This window comes from Serinus canaria, chromosome 1A (genome assembly GCF_022539315.1).
Source record: "Serinus canaria isolate serCan28SL12 chromosome 1A, serCan2020, whole genome shotgun sequence".
In the NCBI taxonomy this organism is placed as follows: domain Eukaryota; kingdom Metazoa; phylum Chordata; class Aves; order Passeriformes; family Fringillidae; genus Serinus; species Serinus canaria.
In genome coordinates this window covers 7416173-7439193 of record NC_066314.1, presented here as the reverse complement: position 1 = coordinate 7439193, position 23021 = coordinate 7416173, and the positions used below count along the sequence as shown (strand labels likewise).

The following is a 23021-nucleotide window of genomic DNA, read 5'->3' as shown; positions in this document are numbered from 1 at the left end:
ATTTTAGCATCTAATTTGGCTCTGAAAAGCCCATGGAAAGACCAGATTCTTCTCTACCACCTGCTACAGAAGAGCACTTTGTCACTCCACACCTAATGCCAGTTGGTCTCCCTTGCATGCAGAGTTACTACAATAGGGGCTGACAAAGGCAAAGGCTGGGCTCAGAACATGAGCACAGAAGTGTTGAGGATGAGGAGAACACATGAGAAGGTGATTCCATTTTACTCTTTTGAGTAATCCAGGCGTGCCCTGGACTTCCTGTGAGTCTCCAAGAAAACTCATCTTTTCAAAAAGTGATGAAGAAAACTAGAGAAAGTCACAAATCCAGATGTCCAATCCCAAAGACAACTAAATGTTATTTTTACAAAACCTATATCCTTGTTGGCAGAAGTGAAAGCATAATCTCTAGAAAAGTATCTTTCCTCCTTTAAATAACCTTAATTTCATAACACCCCTGGAAGATTTCTTCACCCAGCAGAGCACAGTGCAAAGACATTTCCAGGCTAACAGTGGTTAATCAGAAACAGGGACAAGACCAGCAGAGGTGCATTAGTGAGACACTGACACTCACCCCAGCCTGGTGCTGCTATCTAGACATGGATCATGGCCTGAAGCCTACATCAATTACACTTAGAAAGTTCACAGACAAACTTGTGCCAAGCTAACTTCTGTATTTGTACTTGCAAACTGCAGCCCATATGAGCATGTGAATCCATTTCAGCTTTCTGCAAAGCCTGAACTATTCCCTCCAAGTTTGTCTTTTCCATTTCTGATTCTCAATGCAATAAACCCCCACCATTCTGTGATACAGGGCTGTTTCTCCCTAGAAAGGGACAAAGACACTCAACCCAAACTCAAAAAGCCATGGTTTACATTTTCCACTAACATATTTTTCCCAAAATTCTTCCCATTTTTTTCAAAAAGCAACCATCTCTACATCTCCATGGAGCAGAAACTCCTTTAGCATATTCATGCTATTCACAAACTGACCTTCTACACAGCTCCCATCAACTTCAAACTGGATGGACCTGACAAATGTGTGTGACTTTCATTTCCTCATTTGTCAGAGCCAAGTTTCTGAACACCTCTAAAAGCATCTCAGAGAATATCTGCCTTGGCATCACTGCAATATTTATGGTTATTTAGTTAGCAGATATAGAATATAATGTAAAAAATACATTTCATTGCTGTTATCTGGGTGAGTCATTTCCTTTTGTTTCCTTCTTCCTGCCTTGAAAGTGTATTTGTCTGAACACATAAGTGAAGACAAAGACTATTAAAATTCTTCAAGGCAAGGGGAACAATTCATGCACAGGGACGTCAGAGGCAGAGAAACTTCTAACAGAAATGTCCATGAAGTCCAGGCTGTAGGAGCAATCTTTGATTTTCCCTTTTGCTCTTTGCTCCATCCATGGACAGCTCACCTGCTCACTGTTGGGATGAAAAGGGGCTCAGCACTAAGTCAGAAAGGACCATGTCTCCAAATAGAAATCCTTAAACTTAAGGCATGTATTTTGTAAATAAATTACCAAGATCTTTAATTTGGGATGTAGGATCTCCACACAAAAACTCACTCTTTCCTGAATGGATGTGAAGAACAGCTCAGAGCCAGAGGCTGTGGGGATGGGAATGGTGGTTGCAAACACCCAGTAGATGGAAAGCAGAGGTCATTGTACCTCACAATCTGAAGGCCCCTGACCTCAGCCTTGCATCTGAATTTCATCTCCTACAGTTTTGCTTTTCTTGTACAAACCCATCTTTCTACTTGGCAATATATGAATCAATCTATCTCTTCTAGAATAATGACACATATACATCTAGCACATTTCTTACAAGAGACATTCAAGACCATTTTTGAAGGCTGGGAGATACTCACTTTTTAAATGTGTATCTGCAATTGCTCCTCAGTTCAATGGAGGTTTCCTGCAGTACATTTTTCTGCTTACTGCTATACACAGATTCCAGACAATTTGATGGAATATTGCCTTAGCTTATTATTCCTTTGTACGTAAGAAATATTTACCAGTTCTGTGGGGGAAATATGAGGCTCAGTGAAGAAAACACCACAGGTTTATTCAGGGAGGGGAAGGCACTGTGCTCAGAGGAAACAGGGAAACTTTTGGTGTGAGAAAGCTGAGGGAAGCCCAGGCTTGAACAGAGTCCTCATTAAGAATTTAAGTTTTACAGAAATCCCATGTAACTCTAGCTGAGAGAACATGGATTTTTGGGGTGGAATGTGATTCCTAAGGACTACCTCCGATATCACTATAATTCTGTGATCCAGTATTAACCACATTTGTTGCATGGGTTGGAAAACACACAGAAAGGCATGAACATGCACATTCACAGGAGCACTCACCCACTGTTCTTTAACATTTTACTTTACTTAACCCAATTCTGTAATATGAAATAATTATTGAGGTATGACTGTTGAGATTGAATTTATAAAGAGTGAACAGCAAAACCAAAATCAGTGATCTTTACACACCCAGGGGAAGGGGGAACTTCCTGGTGTTCAGGTAGCAGCACTGGTAAGTTCCAGCATCCATGAGCAGGGGACATTCCCAGTTCTTTTTCTTGGAGAGGCTGTTACTGGCCTTGTACCTTCTTGATACTGCATTTGTTTATTCACCATTCAGGATGTTTTGCACATGCTGCAAACATGCTCTTCTTTCTATGATTATGCCCTAAAAACCATCTTCCCTTCTTCCCAAGGCCGAATTTGTCTAGTGATCAGTAGTTAACTGTTCATGTGCAGCTCTGGAGCCTCAGGCTTCTCTGTGCTTCTCCTACAGAATTGTCCTGCTCTCTTCCTGTGGGAACACTTTCTCTGTGGCTCTAACTATCACAGGAAATCTTAGATTTCCTTCAAAACACCAGGACATGCCTGATCATATGCAGAAATTTATGGGATGGGCTTGCTTGACTCTCCTAGCCTAAGCAGCAATTATGTCATTGCCTGTAACAGCAAAAGGGTGTGCTCTTGTGGTTCCTTCCCTTGACATAAATAACTATACACCATGTACCCCAAATAATAAATTTTACCTGTGGTTTCTGTAAAAGTAAAATCTTTCCATGGCATTTCTCTCTTGCCCTGATGAGTGCAGCAGCTGATCACTGCTCCAAGTGATCAGCTTTGTGTCAAAGACTGCCCTGCTGTACCAGGATAGGTTTCTACCAGACTGTGGCTAAAAAAACCTATGAAACTGGTATTGGGAACGGATGAAAATGTGCTGGAAAAGTTTGTTAAACTTCCTCTATTACATTTGCACATCCATTTGAATAAATAGCTAATGGCTAGTTAATGCACCAGTAACTGAAAGAATAAAAAGCCCATCTTTAAAGGCTCTTTGGAGAAGAAATTATCTCAAGTCAGAGGAAGGTTTGAGGCAGTACTGTTAATGTCTTTTCTAGATCTCTGAAACATTTTATCAGTCTAATCCTATCAATGTGTCTCTGCTTCCACCACAAAACAGGCAAATAAATCAACATTTTCATTTTACATTTCCCCTGAGGTCCAGCGATTGCTGTTGCTGAACTGATTCAGTGGAGAAAAGCATTAGCAAAAATGATTCTGTGCTCTCAGCTTTATCTTTTATCCCTGAGAACAGAAGAATTTGCAAGTATTAATAGGACAGGCAGGTTGTGCATTGTAGCATAACACATGCAAATGAACACTGAAGATGTTGGGAGAGATGACGTGTTACCTTGGCAGCTTGTGTGTGATATTCAGGAATAACCTTAAAAGCCAAGAGTTATTCTTTATCTGACTCTCTTTTAGCTGAAATTCATTGTTGTGAGGAGCCCACTTACCCCTCTCTGGCTGACTCAGCATTTGGTCAGCTGAGATGGACTCTGTTGAATACTGAATTAACTTGTAATTTCAGTAATTGTGTATTTCCAGCCACTGTCTTATTATATGGAAAGGTATAAAAATAAAATCCAGGCTCATACCTTTACAAAGGAAGATGAGCACACTCAATGTGTGTGCTGGGCCTTACTGAAAACACTAGTTTTATTTCTCCATCAGTGGGGAAATAAAGTATTCTTTGACACACTTTTGTAGTGTAACTGGAGAACTCTTGATGGAGGAAGTTACCCACCTCCCTGCTGGCATCTCACGTTAGCCAGAGCCCACCTTTGGAGGTGCCACTTTCTTTCCACTCTCCATAGGAGATCTGTAAGAAAATTGCACTCCCAAAATAGACACTCCAATTAAACTTCTGTTCATGAAATATAGGTCACTTCTTTTTCATTCACATATTATATTCCTGTAGAAAACTGACCCACTCCAGAATCTTACACCATGTGATGTGTAAAACATTCACCTTTCCAGCTGTACTCCCATTCTTTGTCCTCCACCAGCATAGGTCAGATTTGCCAAATGCTATAACTGAGCTGCTTAACATGTCTGAGCCTAAAGGTTCCTGTGTTTCACCCAAAGGTTTCCTGTGGTATTGTGTCTTTATTCCAGCTCTGAGGCATTCTACAGCTCCTTTTTTTTCCACAAAATGTTCAATAAATTTGAGCTACAATTATTTCAAATACATGCACTCCTTAGAATTCACTACTTAGGGTTTTATTTTCCTGCTGCAAATACAATTTCATTTTGCAAATTACCTCATTATTAGCAATTTGTAAGGTGATTGCTGAGAGTTTTCAGTAGCTCCTTAGCAAAAATGATAGCATAGAGTCATAAGATTTGTAAGAAGAGGTAATACCTTTATTAGACTGCCCACATATCTAGAAAAAAAAAAGAAGCTTTTGGCATAGCATCTCTTTGTCATATCTTGTCTTGCATCTCGATCAGACCTTCTGTTTCTGAACTCTATACTTCTGAAGAAGTGAACAAAAAGCTTTCAGCAATTACTCTGCAAATGGATAGTAATGAGGCTGTTTGCAAAGGGAAATTGTGTTTCCAGCAGGAAATAAAAACCTGATATACTAAACTCAGAGCAGAGTTGTTCCTTCTAAAAAAATGGAGGTCAAATTTATTGAGCAGTGGTGCTGATGACCTAATAGAGTGACCTTGGGCCTGAAAGCTTGTGCACTTCTTCCATCTGTGAGACAAATAAGAAATACTGCCTTTCTTAGACACTCAAATTTTTTGTATCTTGGACTGTCACAGCTACAATATTACTACTACTAAATAATAGCATTGCAGTATGAGTAATTAAATCTATGTCAGTCCACCTGATTTGGGAGTGTCTTCATATCAAGTCAATTAGGAAATAACAGCCAGAGGGTCTATTTCATGGTTCGTTTGCTTCTGATCTCTAAGGGCAAACCATCTAACTAAATTATTCAGAGCTGTGTCTGGAAACACGTCTCTAATCCTTTAGTCCCCACAGAGGAGAGAATGTTTTAACCAACTTCCTTTAATATCTTAATAACTAAATCTATTCATATTTCCTTCAGGCTGACAAAGAAGGGCAAAAATATTATTAGGTATTTAACACTTCCTTAGACAGCTACGTATTCAGTCTGGGGGTGGAATTAGCACATCATGGAACACTGCCTCCAAAAAGAGAAAGATTCCTGCTCCTGTGATATAACCACGTCCCAGATTTTGTCCAAAAGTAAATTTTAGCAAAATTAAAACTCAGCTTTAATCTCTTCCAGCTGCACCTTGGATGTACTGGAGAGGGAGGGGTAAAAGAAGTGGCACCAGTGCCCAGTTCTGTGGTTACATGGGAATGTCTCTCAGCCAAATGTTCAAATTGGACACAGGGCACCCAAAACCCCTGAACTGGCAGAAAATCACAATCAAAAAATCAATCTTGTTCTCTGAGAGCAGCATCAATGTTCAGCAACTGACAGAGAACTCACCAGCCAACTCAAATTTTCCTCGGATCAAAACATTTCAGAAGCTACCAAAGGCCAGCCCAGAACTCACAGTCCCAGCTCCTGAGCTGTGCTGTCATCCTAAACAGTGAACATAATTCTCCATAATGGGAGTGGGCTCCCCTTGCTTCTGTGTACAAAATAGGGAGTTGGCCTGAGGGGGGAGTTAGGCAGTTTGGAGTCATGGTTTAATTTCCTTTGTAATTGCAAGTTGATTGCTGGTTTCAATTACATTGCATGCCTTTTGCCTCTTGTGACAACCATTTCTTTAAGTGGATAAACTTAAATTAAAAGAGTGGTATCAACTGAAAGGCATTTCTATGTTGGAGTCTCAGGAATTACTCATATTAATTATCAACTTAGCAGACTTATTTAAAAAAAACACCTGGGATGATTTTCCATGCATATTTGTTTTATTTTAAAATTAAACCAAAAAACTGCAAGAAATACTCTTAATTTCAGGGGAGATTTCTTGTATTTTTAAGGAGAAATACAGTGAGTGCAGAATTTTTACATGCTTTTAACTTCCATGTCTCGAAACCCAAATGCTTCAAGAAGAAATCCTTTTTTTAATTCCTTAAATTTCCTTAAAGGGACTAAGGGCAATTTCATAGTTATCTTAAAGGTTTGTAATTTAGCATCTGTTTCATTCTCCCCATGTCCTAAAGACCACACCTATGCCCAAGAGCACAAGCAAGTGGACAACACATACCTGGAAATGTAAAACATTAAGCCTGAGGCAAGCAATTCACAGGAAGGGTAGCCTGGGAGTTCTGTCCTCAGCCAGGCTGAGAGTGATGAGGATAATGACAAGCTGAAGGAATTCTTCTAGCTTTTCAGACCCTTCTTATCTTATTTTGCAAATATTTGTGGGCTGTTCTCTCTGACAGCTCCCCTGTGCAGGGAGCTTGTGAGACACCTGCTCTCAGGTACACTGCAGAGAGCTTGGACAGGCTGCACCACCTGCTCCAGCTCTGAGCCTTCCTGTCCCAGGCTTTGGTGCTTCTCATCTCACTTGACTTCAGATACATAAATGGTGGATGTATTCCAGATAGTCACTCTCCTGGTGGTCAAGAGAAAAAGAACAGTTTGGCTGGGCCATTCTAGGTACCACTCTAAAGTGAACCCTAGAAATACTCAATACTCATTCTCTTTTGTAGGACACAAGTTTGGGATCACTAACTCATCCACAAATACCCCTTGATAGATCTTTGCAACAAGGCCTGAGGAAAACATTTCTGTCTCTGGCCAGGGCAAAAGTTGTGGGGGTCTGTGACTAGTTTTAAAACTCCCTGCAGCAAGTGTCTAGCCTAAGAGAGAAACCATAGACCTGAATGGAAAATCTGTAGACACAGATAGGAAAATGACATTTTTAGGGGACTGTCTCATTTGTCTCATTCATTTCTTAAATGAGAAGAAGCAATGCTGCCTGTGACCCAAACACATCAGAGACGGTGGTGCAGAGGTTAAAAGTGCTGGTCTCTGTGGAAACTGGCATTTTGTTAATTGTGAAGAGGTACAATCTAGTGACACCTCACTCTGATCTTTCCCCATAACAACTTCTAAATTGCCAAATTTCAATGTGCCTTCTGTCAATCAGGTATGAAACCAGCTGTGCTGTGCTGAAGCTGAAACAGGAGTGGGTGCATCAGGTCTCTGTTGCTGGGTCTAAATGTTCAGCCAAGCAGAAATAAGTCACTTTGACCTCAACAAGCCACATCGAGCTAAAAATAAAAGAGAATGGAAAGAAATGTGCATTCTCAGGGTCTTTTCTGATACTTTTCAAGATAAGGCATCATGCACACAGATGAGCCTGTTGGACAAACACAACATATCCTGTTATATTATTATCTAGGCTCCCCATTAAAGTGTTTTTAAAATGCATTGCCCTGGATATGTAACAGGAAGAGTAGGGGGGATCAAAAATAACTATATTTTTCTGTTACATAAAAAAATGTCTTATTTTGCAACCTTAAATCAGGAGTTTGGAGTTTTTGCAGCACCACCTAGTGAGACTCTGGAGGTTTTACTCAACTTTTCAGAGACTCCAGCCTGTTCCCTCTTTATTTTTCCATTTCTATTTAATCAGGATCTCCTCATAGGCTTTGGGGCCAACAAGCTGTGGAAGAAGGTACCTTCAGTGCACACAATAGCCCTTTTTACACCTCTTTCTGAACCAGCTGAAATCTCCCAACTGCCAAGCTGAGAAGCTGCAGTGCTTTCATCAAGCCTTGCTATTAATGAACTTCCTCCCAGCTAGTGAGCTGTGCCTCTGTGATCTGTGCCTTCTTTAGGAAGAATGCACTCTGCAAGCAAAGAACAGGGGCATGTTTCAGTGGACATGAAGAATGTTCTTAGATGTCGGGATATCTGTCATCATTCCTACCAGGAAGTGTTACTGAGGATGTTTTCTACAGGACAACATCTACACACTCAAATCTGTGCCAGACACATGAGAGACTCTGTGCAAAATATCCTTCCTGGCCCAAAGATGTTGCTGACAAACAAAACCCATCTGGTTCCAAGCCAGTTAAGATGACACACTTCTTTCTCTAGGCTGCTCAGCCTCTTAAAAGTTTCCAGTGCCTAATTAGGATGAAAACTGCTTTGTTTTCATCATCTATTCATTCCTTGTTAAAAAATCCTGGAGAGTTTTTCCACTCAAGCGAGGCATTGTGCAGAATTAGAAGTATTTAAATATATTTCTCATACTGCCTCTTCAAATGAAGGCTTTGCCCCAAAATAAATCAATTTCCCCTCTAGAACTTTCTTTCTGAAATTTTTCATGTCACCAAGAGCTGTACATCACTGACACCAAAAATATTAAAGATTTCTAAATAAAAGCAACTCACCTGCTTCTAACAGCAGATAAGCACATTTTTTTCAAGTTATATGAATGCTGGAAAAATTGATGCCACTTAGGAAGATGGAAACAAATTACATAATTCACTACATAAAAGCTATGATGTTATTTTATGTTCTTACCCATATCTGCTACTAAAACAGTCATAAATCTGAGTTATTCCTCTCTTATCTAAAGCTGAAGGAGTTTGTCCTCCACTTGCCCAGTGGAATCCTCTCCTCCACTAGGATTTCTCCAGGGAGCAGACAGAGTTGAGCTGCCTGCATCTTTGGAGTTGCAAAGATTTCTGCCTTCTGCCCTCCTGCTCTTATAAATGCCACTGCTCTGCACCTTCATGGCTGAAATGCTGCAAGCTGGAACACAAAGCATCACTGCTTTAGGTCTTTTCTATTATCCTTTATTTTCCTTGATAACTTCTCTTACAAAATTCCTCCTGTATAACTGCTTTACACAGGACTAATTCATTTCAGGAAGTGCAAGGGAAGGAGAAGATTCAAAGGCTCAAAGGAGGCAAAGTTCATTTTGTCACTCAGCCTCTTAGCTAGCAGCTGATGAGATCCAGGGACTCTTGTCTGTCCTCTCCCAAGGGAGGAATGCAAAAGAGCTGAGCTACAACTCTGAAATAGACCTGCCAGAAATACCTGCTGTAAAAATTGTAGGTTTCTCAGGTCTAAAAACTGAGATATATAAAAGAATTTGCAGAGTGACTTGTGACAGCCTGACATCATCTCTGGGAAAACCCATTTGCAAAAAGTGTTATTTTTACTCTAAAACATAAGATCCTGCCTTCTTGTGATAAGCATTTTTCTTGCCTATAAACATCCTAATTTTATGATTATTATTGCATCATATTTTGTGAAAACATTACTTATTGGAACTGTTCCTACAGGATCTAGAACATGTTGATAAATGATACATTAAAATGCCTTAGTGATTTTATTTGTAATCAGTGGGTATATTAATTGCTGCCACCCAGTGGGCTCATTTGTAGGCTTTGGCTCACCATACAATAATTTAATACATCATTGTTTGGTTAAATGATTTCATCCTTTCCATCTGAAAGTGGGTGATTTATTTTCCTCTATCAGCAGCCACTAAAAATGAATGTTTCAAGCTGCAAGCTTTGGTTAACTTAGAACATGTTGTCCTACAAAAATCTTTTGTTTCTTGTAGCGTGGGAACAGCCTTATGGAAGGTAATTATACTTGAGCTTCAAGCTAACTCTCTGTGAGATTACCTGCTTTGCCTTCTGAACCTACCTGCAAAATCTAAGGAAAAGACTTTTTCTCTATTTAAATGACAAATATTGTCTCAGAACTTCTATAAATTGTTTAACATGTTATACAGAGGGAAATATTCATTCCTGAAAATGCTGGTGTTTCAGACCGTCAGGTAACTTGCACTGGGATGCTTGTGGCCTTCAAGTGATGCACTTGACAGGAGATGTCAAAGAAGCACTTTGCACTTTGTCTTGCTGACCTGCAGCTCCACTGGTGCCAGCAGCAGTCAGAGGCTCTCAGCCCAACTCAGGAGCTGGCCTGGATAACACTGAAGTGAATAAACTGACTCTTAAAGCTGGCCTGCTGTGTTAACAGCTTCTACAATCTATACAAGGGCTATGAATAATGAAATAAGACACTGGCAATGACAGCACATTATTGAGGAGCTGTTAAGTGCTGCATTATGATTTCGTTTTAATGCTGCTCCTGGATGAGGGAGCTTGCATCCCTGTGCATGAGGAGGAGGGAGAGGAGGAAAGCTGCTTCATGTTCTTCTTGTTGACCTATATTTTGAATTTATCCACCTGTTTAATTTAGAGCATGTCACTTCCAGCAGGACTGGCCGTTTGGGGGAGGATTATGTTGCTCTTAATTTTTGTGCTCTCAGAGGTCTTGTTGGATTACAGAGTGTTACAGCTAGATGCCAAGAGTGACCAAAAAAAAAGATAAAATAACAATCTTACAAGTTCCTGGGCTACCCAGTCCTAATGTGTACAGTGCAAGGAACACATGGAGCTCCTGGGGCAAGTCCAGCAGAGGGGTATAAAGATGATAAGGGTACTCCATCATCTGTCTCATGGGGAAAGGATGAGGGAGTTTGGCTTGTTCAGCCTTTAGAAGATGAGAAGAGAAGCTGAGAGGAGACCTCATCAGTGTGTGTGGGTATCTGAAGGGAGCCAGGCTCTTCTCAATGGCAATAAGACAGAGGCAAAGACAGGAACTGCAACACATGAACATGAGAAGGAATCACTCCTTTTGTGTGCAGTGACCAAGCACTGGTAACAGGTTGCCTGAGAGGGTGTGGAGCCTCCCTCACTGGAGATATTCCAGAACTGTCCGGATGAATCCTGTGCCATGTGCTCTGGGATGGCCCTGCTTGAGCAGGGGTGTTGGATTGGAGGGTGGTCCCTTCCTACCCAAATTATTCCGTAATTCCACGATTCTGTAATCCTGCAAACCAAGGCTGTCCACCACTGGGGCTGACACAGCTGAGGTGGGGAGGAGCAGGAGAGGGCAGGGATGAAAACAAGCAGAGTCTTGACTCAGAAGAGAGTATAGGTGGCTGTAAATTATATTCCAACTCTGCCCTACAATAAGCAGAAAGCTGGGGAAAATGCCCTCTGTGTGCAGCACCTGAGGATGTGCAGATCACAATTTCAACCCTACAGCTGGGGCTTCTGTGCCAATACACAGTGTCCCTTTTACTGACCTTAGCCAGAGTCCTGCAAAATAAGGTAATGCTCTGCAGGAATAAAGGTGAAAGAAGTTGGCCTTAGTGTTTTAAAGAGCTAAATAAATCTACCAGAAGAAATCCAAAGTATCTGGAGATTGAAGTGGAGGAAGGTATTACACCCTTATATGATATTGCTCAAGCTCAAGCACAGTATGGGCACAGAGGCAGGGAAAGAGATTTATTCCAGCAATGACAGTGGAACCACTTCTATGGCCAAAGACACTGGGAAATAAAATCACCTTTATTGTTCATCAGTGGTAAAAAACATCCTTTTGTTTCCTGCCTGTAAAGCTTTTTACCTTTGATGCTACAGCAAATGACCAATAAATCACATGGTAAATGCAATTTCCTCCCAGATTTTTAATAGTTCTTCATTCCCTGGGTAAGCCTCAGCTGGAGGAAAAACAGAACTCTGCAGAGTTTACCAGTTAGAAGTGTTACAATATTGATTTCACAGAAGGTCCCAGATCCAGCTTGTGGTTTTGTCATCTGTTCCCCAAACAAGATACAGGACCAAAGCAGCACGTGCTGGGGAGCATACAAGAGCATACAAGAAATATCAGAAACTGATAAAACTGAAGTAAAATAGAAGGGATTCAAAACTTCCTACAACACAGGGAGAAGAGAAAAAGATGTAGTAAGAAATTGTTGAGGATTTCATAGTTACTTCTCCATCATGCTAAAATGAATCCTATACTCAAATGCATTCCAGACTGTTGGCATCAAAACTGTCATTTAATGACCAGACTATTTAATTTTTCTTATATCATAGCAGGCAAGTTTCACCAAAAAAATGCTGAGACTCAGGAGCAGACCTCCTTCTTTCCAGAGGAAATGTGAGAGGCAGCAGTGATGTATACTGGGAAAAATAATTAGAGAACCAATTCGTATCCAAGACAAAATAAAGTAAGGACATTGGTCATCCTAGATTTATAAATGTAAAGTGAAATAGAGTTCCATTATCTGAGCTCTTCCTCCAAGTTCAAAACTGAGACAGATACAAACCTCTTGACTTTCCTGTTGAGAACTGAATTGGGTGTCTGTGCTTGCCAGAGGGATGAAAACAATGTCATGTGTAGCTTTTTGTAATAACATTTCTCTATTTCTTTCTTGTTTTGTTTTTCCCCACAGCTCCATTCAACCCTCCCAATGATGCAGACAGTATGGTCAAATTTGATGCCTATGGGGATGGGATAGGACGATACAACGTGTTCAATTTCCAGTTCACTGGAGACAGATACTCCTACGTGAAGGTTGGTCAGTGGGCAGAAACTTTGTCACTGGAGGTAGACTCTATCCACTGGTCCAGGAGCTCTGTCCCTGTCTCCCAGTGCAGCGACCCCTGCGCTCCTAATGAGATGAAGAACATGCAACCAGGAGATGTCTGCTGCTGGATTTGTATTCCCTGTGAAACCTACGAGTACCTGGCTGATGAATTCACTTGTGCAGACTGCGGGCCTGGAAAATGGCCCACAGCTGACCTGACTGGCTGCTATGACCTACCAGAAGACTACATCAAGTGGGAAGATGCTTGGGCAATAGGTCCTGTTACCATCGCATGCCTGGGCTTTATATGCACTTTCATGGTCATTGGAGTGTTCATCAAGCACAACAACACACCCCTGGTCAAAGCCTCTGGCCGTGAACTGTGCTACATTTTGCTCTTTGGGGTCTTCCTGTCTTACAGCATGACTTTCTTCTTCATAGCCAAGCCCTCTCCAGCCATCTGCACCCTCCGCCGTTTGGGGCTGGGAAGTTCCTTTGCCGTCTGCTACTCTGCCCTGCTGACAAAAACGAACTGCATCGCCAGGATATTTGATGGCGTGAAGAACGGTGCCCAGAGGCCCAAGTTCATCAGCCCCAGCTCTCAGGTGTTCATCTGCCTGAGTCTCATCTTGGTCCAGGTGGTGGTGGTGTCCGTGTGGCTGATCCTGGAGGCGCCGGGCACCAGGCGATACACGCTTCCCGAGAAGAGAGAGACTGTCATCCTGAAATGCAATGTCAAAGATTCCAGTATGTTAATGTCCTTAACATATGATGTCATCCTCGTGGTCTTATGCACTGTGTATGCCTTCAAAACCAGGAAATGTCCAGAGAACTTCAACGAAGCCAAGTTTATCGGTTTCACAATGTACACAACGTGCATCATTTGGCTGGCCTTCCTCCCTATATTTTATGTGACATCCAGTGACTACAGAGTAAGTCTTTGCACATCTGTTTCCATAAATCATATGCAGCACTTTAGGGGACCATATCAGCATTCACTAGAGGCTTTTTCTCACTTCCTTTGGCCCCTGGGTCTTTTGCAAACAAGTTCTCTTTCAATGCTATCAAATTTTGGCTCACCATACCATAATTTCAAAAATAGTATGTGCAGTCAGAGCTAGAAGGGATTAATACTGTTGGTCTGATTGCAATAGAGGTGTAACATATGGATTAAGTATTCCTTTGGGTTCATCACTATCTGAAGTCACAGTCCTAACAGAAAAACCCAGTAAATTACCTAAAATTAGTCATAATGAGTTATTTGGCAGAAGTTGAGCTTTAAATGAAATTTGTACTAACCAGTCTCTTCTGCAAAAGAATCTGCTGTTAAAACATGGTATTTCCTTGGAAAAAAAAAATATAAGGATACAATTTTGAAATTTCCTATGAAACATGGTTGTTAAAAAAAGTTCAAAAAACCTTCTACTTAAGTAGAGGACTTTTTATTCTTTCTGCACTTTATAAAACACATACCTCACTGAGCAGCAAATACCGGTCAGCCTTCACCAGCAAACTTTAGAAACACTAAACTGTTTAAATTGTCAGATAGTGTTGCAAAGCTTCAAGTTCAATAAAATCATATTTTTGAACAGAAGGAAATTGTCTCAGAAAAAGATTCAGATCTGCTCCACTGGAAATCTCACAGTTATTACGATGTGAGAAGTGACTGTGGGAGTTGGCCCTTGCAGCAGTTTGCAGAGAATTAGTTCAACTTTCTGCCCAGAAAAAAGGTAGATTACCTTAGGGGGCTGTTATTGCCATAGTGTGTACATGAAACAGCATATAAAACTGTGGAGTTAATAATGTCACTTAACATATTTTTGGTGTGGCCACCCTGGAATAATATATTTGGTACTATTTTACTCATCTGGAAATGTACTGAAATGTACTGAAAACCTCTAGAAAACAAGGATAAGTAACAAATGACACAGTGAGACATGCAGAGTGACAGTAAAACAGCTAAATATATTTAGTCTAGACAAGAGTAAACCCAGGGAGACGTGATCACAGACCATAAATAATTTCAAGGCAACAAAACGAGAGGAAGGGATTATTCAGTCTCAGGAGAAGTTAGAATAGCAAGTAATGGATTGAAGCTAATGAAGGAAAAGTTTAAGGAAGGCACTAGGGAACAGCTCTGGACACCCAAAGCAATCAGGAAGACAGACACAAGAGGAGGGAAATATCAGTGCAGACAGTCACATGAGTGGGCAGTACAGACAGTAATGGCCAAGAGGAGCATGACTTGATTGTTCAAGCAGAATTTTACAGCCTTATCTCCTGAGTGGAGTTTTAAAACCACTTGTAGGCATTAAATTTATATACAAGGTTCCAAATAAACCAACTCAAGTACTACAAAAAGAGCAGAAAATGCTTTTAATATCTTTTCGATACTTTCATGACAAGTCTACACTTCTGGGGTTCCTTTCAAAAGCCCATATTTAATATTCATGCAGTGTCACATGTTTATTGAATCAGCTTGTGCCATCCTAACGTAGCCCTAGTCTGCTAGCATCACAATAAACAGCCCTGGAAACAACCGCACTCTGTTATCTGCAAATTTGGTGAGGATACGCTTGATCCCTTCATCTATGTAATTTATGGTGATATTGCATAACAGTGGTTCAAATATGGACACCTGAAGGACACCACTTGTCACTGATGCCCATCAGGACTCCGAGCCATTGTCCTCTGGATGTGACCACCCAACCAATACCTTATTCATCTAACATCAAATCCATATCTGTCCAGTTTAGAGAAAATGGTGCTGGGGGACACCTGTCAAAGGCTTTACAGAATTCCAGATAAATATAACCCTTGGTGAAGCTGTGCTGGAGTCCCAGAACACCTCCCTGCTCTCCATGTGCCTGGTGGGATTCCCTCCACCCTGCCAGCACACCAGTCCAGTCTGTGAGGCCGGGTTACACACTGAACCACCAGAGTGACCTGGATTAAAAGGAACTCTCTGGGATGGAGCTATTTTTAACCCAAATCATTTAATTGATTGAGTGTATAATTATGCCAGCACAGCTGAGCTGCTCCAGGCAGCACAAACACTAGGAAAAGCAGGGTGGGGGAAGAGGGCATTGATAGTGAAAAAAGGTAACTTGAAACTAAAGAAAATAAAGGCAGCTTCATTTGCTCTTGTTTTATAAGAAAACTCCTTTCTTGTGTTACCCATACAGCACCCTGTTCAACATCCACCTGACCTGGCAGCACAGCTCTGTGAACAAAATGCAGAGAGGTGAAGGAGAATGTGAAGCTAAGGCATTACTTTATCATGCAGGCTCTGTTGGATCTTCCATGCTCACTCACCCTGTGAAAGCTGAGCACATTCCATGGTACTTGCAACATCCCCAATGTGCAAAGAGCGATTATTAAATGACCACATTAATTATCCTCATTGATGACAAGACAACAGTTGTGCTCAGTATATGTATAAAGCAACAATGTCCATTCCCTACTCTATTTTCCAATTTGCACCAATTATTTCAGACAAAGAGATATGAGAAGCATTCCCATGGAAGAAGGCTAATCTCAAAGAACTGCAGGAGTATAACTAAGGAAAAATGAGCCATAGATGTAGAATCATTCAAATTAAGCAATAGACTTTAAAGCAGTTTAATTCAGCATCTTAATTAAGGAATCTGCTTGGAAAAAAGGAATGTAAACTGAAAATGAGGCAGTAAACTGGCAGCTAGTTATACCATTGAATAAAAAGGATAAAAAATAGACAGTGCCAGCAAAGCTACACTAACAAATGCCCCAAGGCAACTATTCTAAAATCCTGTAGCCTTACAAACAATTCATTTCTGAGCCCAAAAAGTGATGTCTCAAAAGCAAGGACACCTTTCAGACCCAGTCTGAAAACAGTCACCAGATATTATCTTTACTCCAAATCACACCTCTGTTTCTGCAAGGGCTTACTCAAGTTCTCTGATTAGGACTGGAGCTAGAGACTAAACTGGTTTTCAGATAGATGCTTTGGATGAGACAACTTATGTAAACCCCATGATGTACACTCTGTGTGAGCTGGTTCCCACTGCAGCCAGCATTGCTCAGCTATTGCATGACAAGCACTACAGAGGGTTCTCTCATCAAGTTAGAGATCAAGGGTAGGAGAGGAAGAGACCAGATCTTTCCTTTCTGTACTAAAACAAGGGAGAGCGCAATCAATCTCTCCCTGACATGCAGAGACACAGGGCACCACCACCTCATTCCCATGATATTGGGATCGTGGGATGCAACAGAGGTTCACACCAGCCTGCACCATGGCAAACCCCCAGGACTGTGGTTCATGCTGTTATGGAGTAATGTTTCTAATATTTGGAATTTCAGAGCTCTCCATACTGAAACCCAGTGTTTTGTGCCCGCTCTCTCCTAGGTGCAAACCACCACCATGTGCATCTCTGTGAGTCTCAGTGGCTTTGTTGTGCTGGGCTGCTTGTTTGCACCCAAAGTGCACATCATCCTTTTCCAGCCCCAGAAGAACGTGGTCACTCACAGACTCCACCTCAACAGGTTCAGTGTCAGTGGGACCGGGACCACTTACTCCCAGTGTAAGTAACAAGCAAAGTAACCTTTCTGTGGGGGTCTGCTGGGTTTGGGTAAAGACAAGGGGGGCTCAGCTGTGGAATATAGTGTTTGCAGGGAAAGCCCTGAGGAAGGGGAGAGAATGATGAGGAAGACTCCAGCCTATCAGAAGGCTAATTAATTAATTAATTATACTATATTAATCTATGTTATATTATACTATATTGCATTACATCTAAACTGAATCTGCCAAGCACTCCACTGCACAGAATCTCGTGACTGTCAGCTGACAGTCCTGACACACACACCTGGCCCTGATAGGCCAAGGAAACAAAACACCATCACTTTGGGTAAACAATCTCCATATTTACTCTACTTTTGCACAAACACAGGCACAGCAAATGTTAAGAATTGTTTTTTCTTTCTCTGATGTTCAGAGAATGTGAAACCCAGAAATATTCTTGGGAAGAATTGTGCCTTGCTTTTCTCTGTGAAGAGAAATGTGGTGACAATGTAACTCTGTGAAAGCATCATTTCCTTTGTGTCTGGAGAGGAAAACTCATCCCCCTCGCATGGGGGTCAGCTCAGAGCCTGCTCTGGAGCTCACTGAAGTCAGCAGGAAGTTTCTGCAGGCACTGGCTCCAGCCTGATGCACACACAGAGCAGACCCCGTGTGCCAGTGTGGCTCTGGCAGTGTGACAGGAGCAGATTGCCTTGGAGAATTCCTGTCAGAGCAGCACACTGACAGGATCTGGGCCACAACGCAGCGTGCTCTCAATGGCTCATCACCTGCATTATAAGGAAAGGCTCCAAGACTGCAGAAAATGCATCCAAGAGATGCCATAAACTGCATCTGAATGCAGAGCGTGATCAATGGCCTTTGTCAGTGCCACAGCCTGGAGGAGCAATCAGTGTTCTGTTGCAAGGACAACTCATTTGCTCTGATTCCCTTCTTTCCTTCATCTTCACTCTCTTCATCCCAAGCTGTGATTTTGTTTTGAGGCTGTCACTGCTTTTCTGGGTGAGTTGCTCAGAGAGTTTTATGGATTACAAAAAAAAGAAAAAAACGTCACCTGTATATTGATTCGAGATTTTTTTCTTTGTCCAACTTAACTAACTTAACTCATCAAAGATGGGAGCACACAGCACCCAATCCACAGAGCTCTCTGGACAGCATATCCATCCTGGAAATCTAATTGAAAAGCACGCTACAACTGTAAAGAGGAAGGGAATAAGAAACAGAGGAAAGGGAGAGCACAGAGAAAGGCTTTTCCAGCAAGTTCACAATAACCTAGCCTGAGGTTTTTGAGTGTCACAAAATTGTCTCAAAAGCTTGGGCACTTCAGATTTCAAAAAGAGCATGGAAGCAACTTGGCACCCTGCTATGTATCACATTAGCAGGATTAGGAAGTGAAGGGATCCCAGCCATTCCTGGCTCTCCCATCCCCAAACACACTGCAGGAATTCCCAGGGTCCCCTAACAAGGCATCAGCCATCTGGCTCTATAGGTCCCCAGTGTCATCAGCCAGGACTGCATCCAGTCCTGACACCAGAGAGCAAACACTCCCTGGTGTTTTGGAAAATTTAATGAGGTGACACTATGTGCCTGAAGTGCTGAACACTCCCAAAAGACCAATCATTTCCCAAAAACTCTTAGAAGTATGGTTCCTTGGTGAAATGGTAAGTCCCATGAGATTCTTTTCATTCCTTATCAATTTTGTGTAAGTGGTCTTTCCAAGTTTTTTAACACTCTCATGCTATGGAATGAGCTCAGTCAGAAATAATTTTGATTCATGAATACTTTCTACTAAATTCTGGATTGCATTTTGGAATTTGATACTTTTATTTTAATTGGTGAATAACACATGTGTAAGCATGCAGGCAACTGAGAGACATCCTCAGTGCACATCTTCACATTAAAACCTGCATTTTCAGGCTTGTGAACAGCTTGAGGACATTAAGAAAAGCATAAAAATCCAGTTTACAATCTCTTACAACTTCATAGTTTAGAAAGGTTGCTGCAGTTAATTACTTTTATTGCTTTCACCTAATTGAATGAGGGCTGCTCACCTTGTTGGGCTTTTTAGACCATGGGAAGACATGGAAGTAGGGCTAAAAGGTGCATCAGACACAAAGGAAACAGCCCTATAGTTTCTATCTAGGACAATTGTTTGGGAAAATAACATTGTCTATCACATTGACAACATTTTCAAGATGAAAAATCTTCCCTTACTCCCTTCCATTAATTTAAAATTATTTAAAATAAATTTCCATCATTTTTCCTAACTATTTAGTCCTTTATAAAACTCAAAAAAGGTTGTCATCCAAAGTGCTCCTAATCTTTGTCTAAAATATTCCTCTCATCACTCCTGGGGCTGTCAGCTTGTCTTTATATTGGTCTTGATGGCATTTTTCATCACTCAGAAACTTCTTAATATCAAACTCATCAGAATTAGCTCTAAGGCTTCCTAGTAACTTTGAAAAGCCATCTCTTAAGCATTATCAGAGCTCTAGAGGTCAGTGCTTTTCCTGACTCCACAGATTCCCACCTCCATTGCATCTCAGGGCTGCCACCACCTCTTCACTCCAGTGATCATGAATGCCACGAGCATAGTGGCTCTTGAACAGCAGGTGACACACAGACAGTTTTTAACACAGCTTCCTGAACCATGAAATCTGATCACTCTGAGAAAAGGTGGCACTCATGATGCTTTTGGGTAGTCTAAGTGTCAGTGTTGAGCTTTGATCATTTTGATAGACAAAGTCTGGACTAAAAAAAGAATATAGATTTAAGCCAAGCAGAGGCAGGGTAAGAGTGTGCTTGGGTATATGGCATGTTTTGAAATGTATATATTTGTACACATTGTTTTGGTTCTGAGAATTCCCATTTGGCAGTGTGCTGCATAAGTTCTGCTGTTCCAGCAGTGCCTCCCCCATTGGGATGTTCCCCCATTTTCCTCTTTTATGGGCTTCAGCACCCATAAAACTTCATGGAGAACTCACCTTCCTGAATTCATAAGCATCTTCATGATTCAGACTAAGCTTTTACACCCAGATGTCATTTATCCAAGTTTGGTCCACATGGAGAGCTGCACAGAGCTGAGCTCCTCCAGGTGGCCTGCACAGGGGTCACGAGGAGAATTGAACCTACTCTTTATAACCAGACTGGCAATTTTATTCCCTCTGAATTTATTTTCCTGGGCCTGGCTCCAGACTAGCCCTGACATAACAGAGATTAACTCACAGCTGTCCAGCTGTGAGCATGAGTAGAGGAGACAATGCTCTCAGGCACAGGGTGTGACTCCTGGGGTTGCCCAGTACACAGAGGGGAATTGGACTCAACGATCCCTGTGGGTCCCTTCCAAGACAGGATAGTCTCTGGCTCTATGACTCCAAGTGGCACCCAGACAGCAAAGTCAGATCTGCCTGTTCTTGGCTGTGTAGGCAAAGCTGCAAGGTCACCACGGCAGTGCTGGGCTCTTGCATTGCACCTCTGGTTCTTTTCCTTGGATTATCTAAGCAAAATGAGGGACAGCCAGGAAGAGGGAGATCAAAAGCATGAACTTGAGCCAAATCACAACTTCTGCTGATGTCACACTTTTGTCCTTGGTCTCAACACAGAGTGGAGGCGAAGTGTCTCTTGCATATGCAGCAGTATTCCAGGAAAGCCCTTGGTGGCTGCTATCAGACACAGAGTGGAGCTCAGAACCCTGCAGGGCCAGCCATTAACACTGCTGAGCTCTGTAATAAAAAGCAAAGTCTTTTGTTCTGTCTCAGGAGAGCTGAATGCTCAGTGTGAACACTTTACTCCTCCCAGCAGAGTTAATAACTGCATCCCAGCACTGCAAGAGAGCTACACACTGTGCAGGAAGCCTGGAAATTTTAAAGGCAAGGCCACTCATTTTTCGCCTACCACCATATATTTCTGTCCAATTTTGATATCCTCCTGACCCACTTACCAGAGTATTTGAGCTATTCATGCTTGTCAGTGTGTTGGACTTCAAAAGAAAAAGCCTGAAGCTAAAAAAATTCTGGTTACGTGATGGATGTTCATGGAAACAAAATGCTTTTCCCTGTAGCCAAAGTGCAGTAGAATGGGGATTTGAATCAGGTTTCCTGAGAAGAACTGATTTTCCTATTTTCTAACAAAAAGTAGAAAATAAAAATAACAATGAAAATAAGTTTAGGTCATTGTGCTGCCACATTGTACCCAGTTAAAAACAGAATACAAAACCAGAATACAAATTAATTTTTAGAAATCACAGACATGATGCCCTGTGGTCTTTTACATACAACAGCTCCTCCACACCAGTGACTCGCAGCACACATCCATGTGGTGAGAGATCAAATTCCATTGACCTAATCCAGAAGAGGGGCTTGTTCTTGGGTCTCCTGTTTCAGGAAGATGTCCTGCCCTCTGAGTAGTAGATTAGTCCCCTAAATTAGTTATTAGTTGATGCCTCTAAATTTCTTTTGTTAAATCAATTCCATTTTCCATGAAATATTTATTCAGTCAATGAAAGAATGAAAAATACCAGCTGATTTGAAGAAAGAATAAATTTTTCTAAAAATTATACTGAGAATCTTTACAGAACCAGTGTGCAACTGAGAGTGCAGCCAGCAGCAGATGTGGAAGATTGAGCATGTCCTTGTCAGCTGCATAAATTGCTTTTTTACACTGGATGATTGAGTTTACCAAGTCATTGCTTGCCATGTGTTTTCTTTGATGAAGGCATCATATTTCTCTGGGTCACTGTTACCATTAACCTAATGTATCTTTCAAAAAGCAGCTTTATGGTGCCCTGAGCAGAGATGTCAGAGTATCTGAAAACACATTCCTGATGCCCAATGGATAATTTTAACAAAGATGGGCAAAACAATTTGCTTTTAATTTAAAATCCACAAGACTTTTAAGCAGAATAGGGTAATATATTCTCTGCTCAAAATACAAATACATTTGGAAACAGATTGTTATACTCAGATTTAATTGTCACCTAATAACTCTAAAGCAATGAAAAACTGATGTATAAAATGTTATACCATGTAAACAAGTTTATCAGAATCTGGTCCTCACCTCTGGATGCATACTGAATCCTGATCCAGAGCTCCTAGAAGCAGATTTTAGGCAGAAATTATTCCAGGATTAGGTGAGAAATAATCTTGCTTTTAAATTCAGTTATTAAAAAATTTCTTCACCCAATATGTTCTTAGAATTATTATTTTAATTAATAAAAGGTGATTGACACAGAATTCTAATATGGTAGATTATCTCCTGGATTGAAAATTACATATATTTTCTTCCTGAATGTCCACTCCAATTGTGTGAAAGCTCAAAGGATCAGACCTTAGCATTTCTTGCCAATAAAACACAAAAACTCCAAAGGTTTTTTCTACTGAGGTATTTTGATACCATTATAGCTGTATTAATTCACACTACCATGAAAAGTGCTACAAAGTGAGACCCAGTGGTACAGAATCATCAAAAAAAAAAAAAAAATCATGTATTTTATTCCAACACTTCTTGGAGAAGTGTAACCACCCTCTGTGCTCCCAGTGGGCAGCAAAAGTGAAATCAGGTTTCTTCAGAGGATGCTTCAGCCTGAGGTCTGAGTAGCCATGCAGAGGTGCAAGCAGCACCTCCATCAGCTCTGCAGCTGACACAGGCAGTGACTTTTCATTAGGCACCTTGGTTAAATGGGGTGAGATAGTCCAGACCAGCACAAATTCTAATCCTGTGCGTTACCCCTTTTTGCTGAGCTGAAGTCAGCTGATTTTCCCCTCT

General features: G+C 41.3%; 1 protein-coding gene across 2 annotated transcripts in view; it reads left to right on the top strand.

Annotated features, from left to right (window-relative positions):
• Positions 1 to 23021, top strand: part of GRM3 (glutamate metabotropic receptor 3) — a 102355-nt gene that overhangs the window by 78774 nt on the left and 560 nt on the right. For both annotated transcript variants that reach the window (XM_009086871.4, XM_050970076.1), the window contains 2 exons: positions 12572 to 13638; positions 17091 to 17265. In XM_009086871.4, coding sequence (XP_009085119.1) covers positions 12572 to 13638; positions 17091 to 17265 — 1242 coding nt within the window. The remainder of the gene's footprint in view (positions 1 to 12571; positions 13639 to 17090; positions 17266 to 23021) is intronic.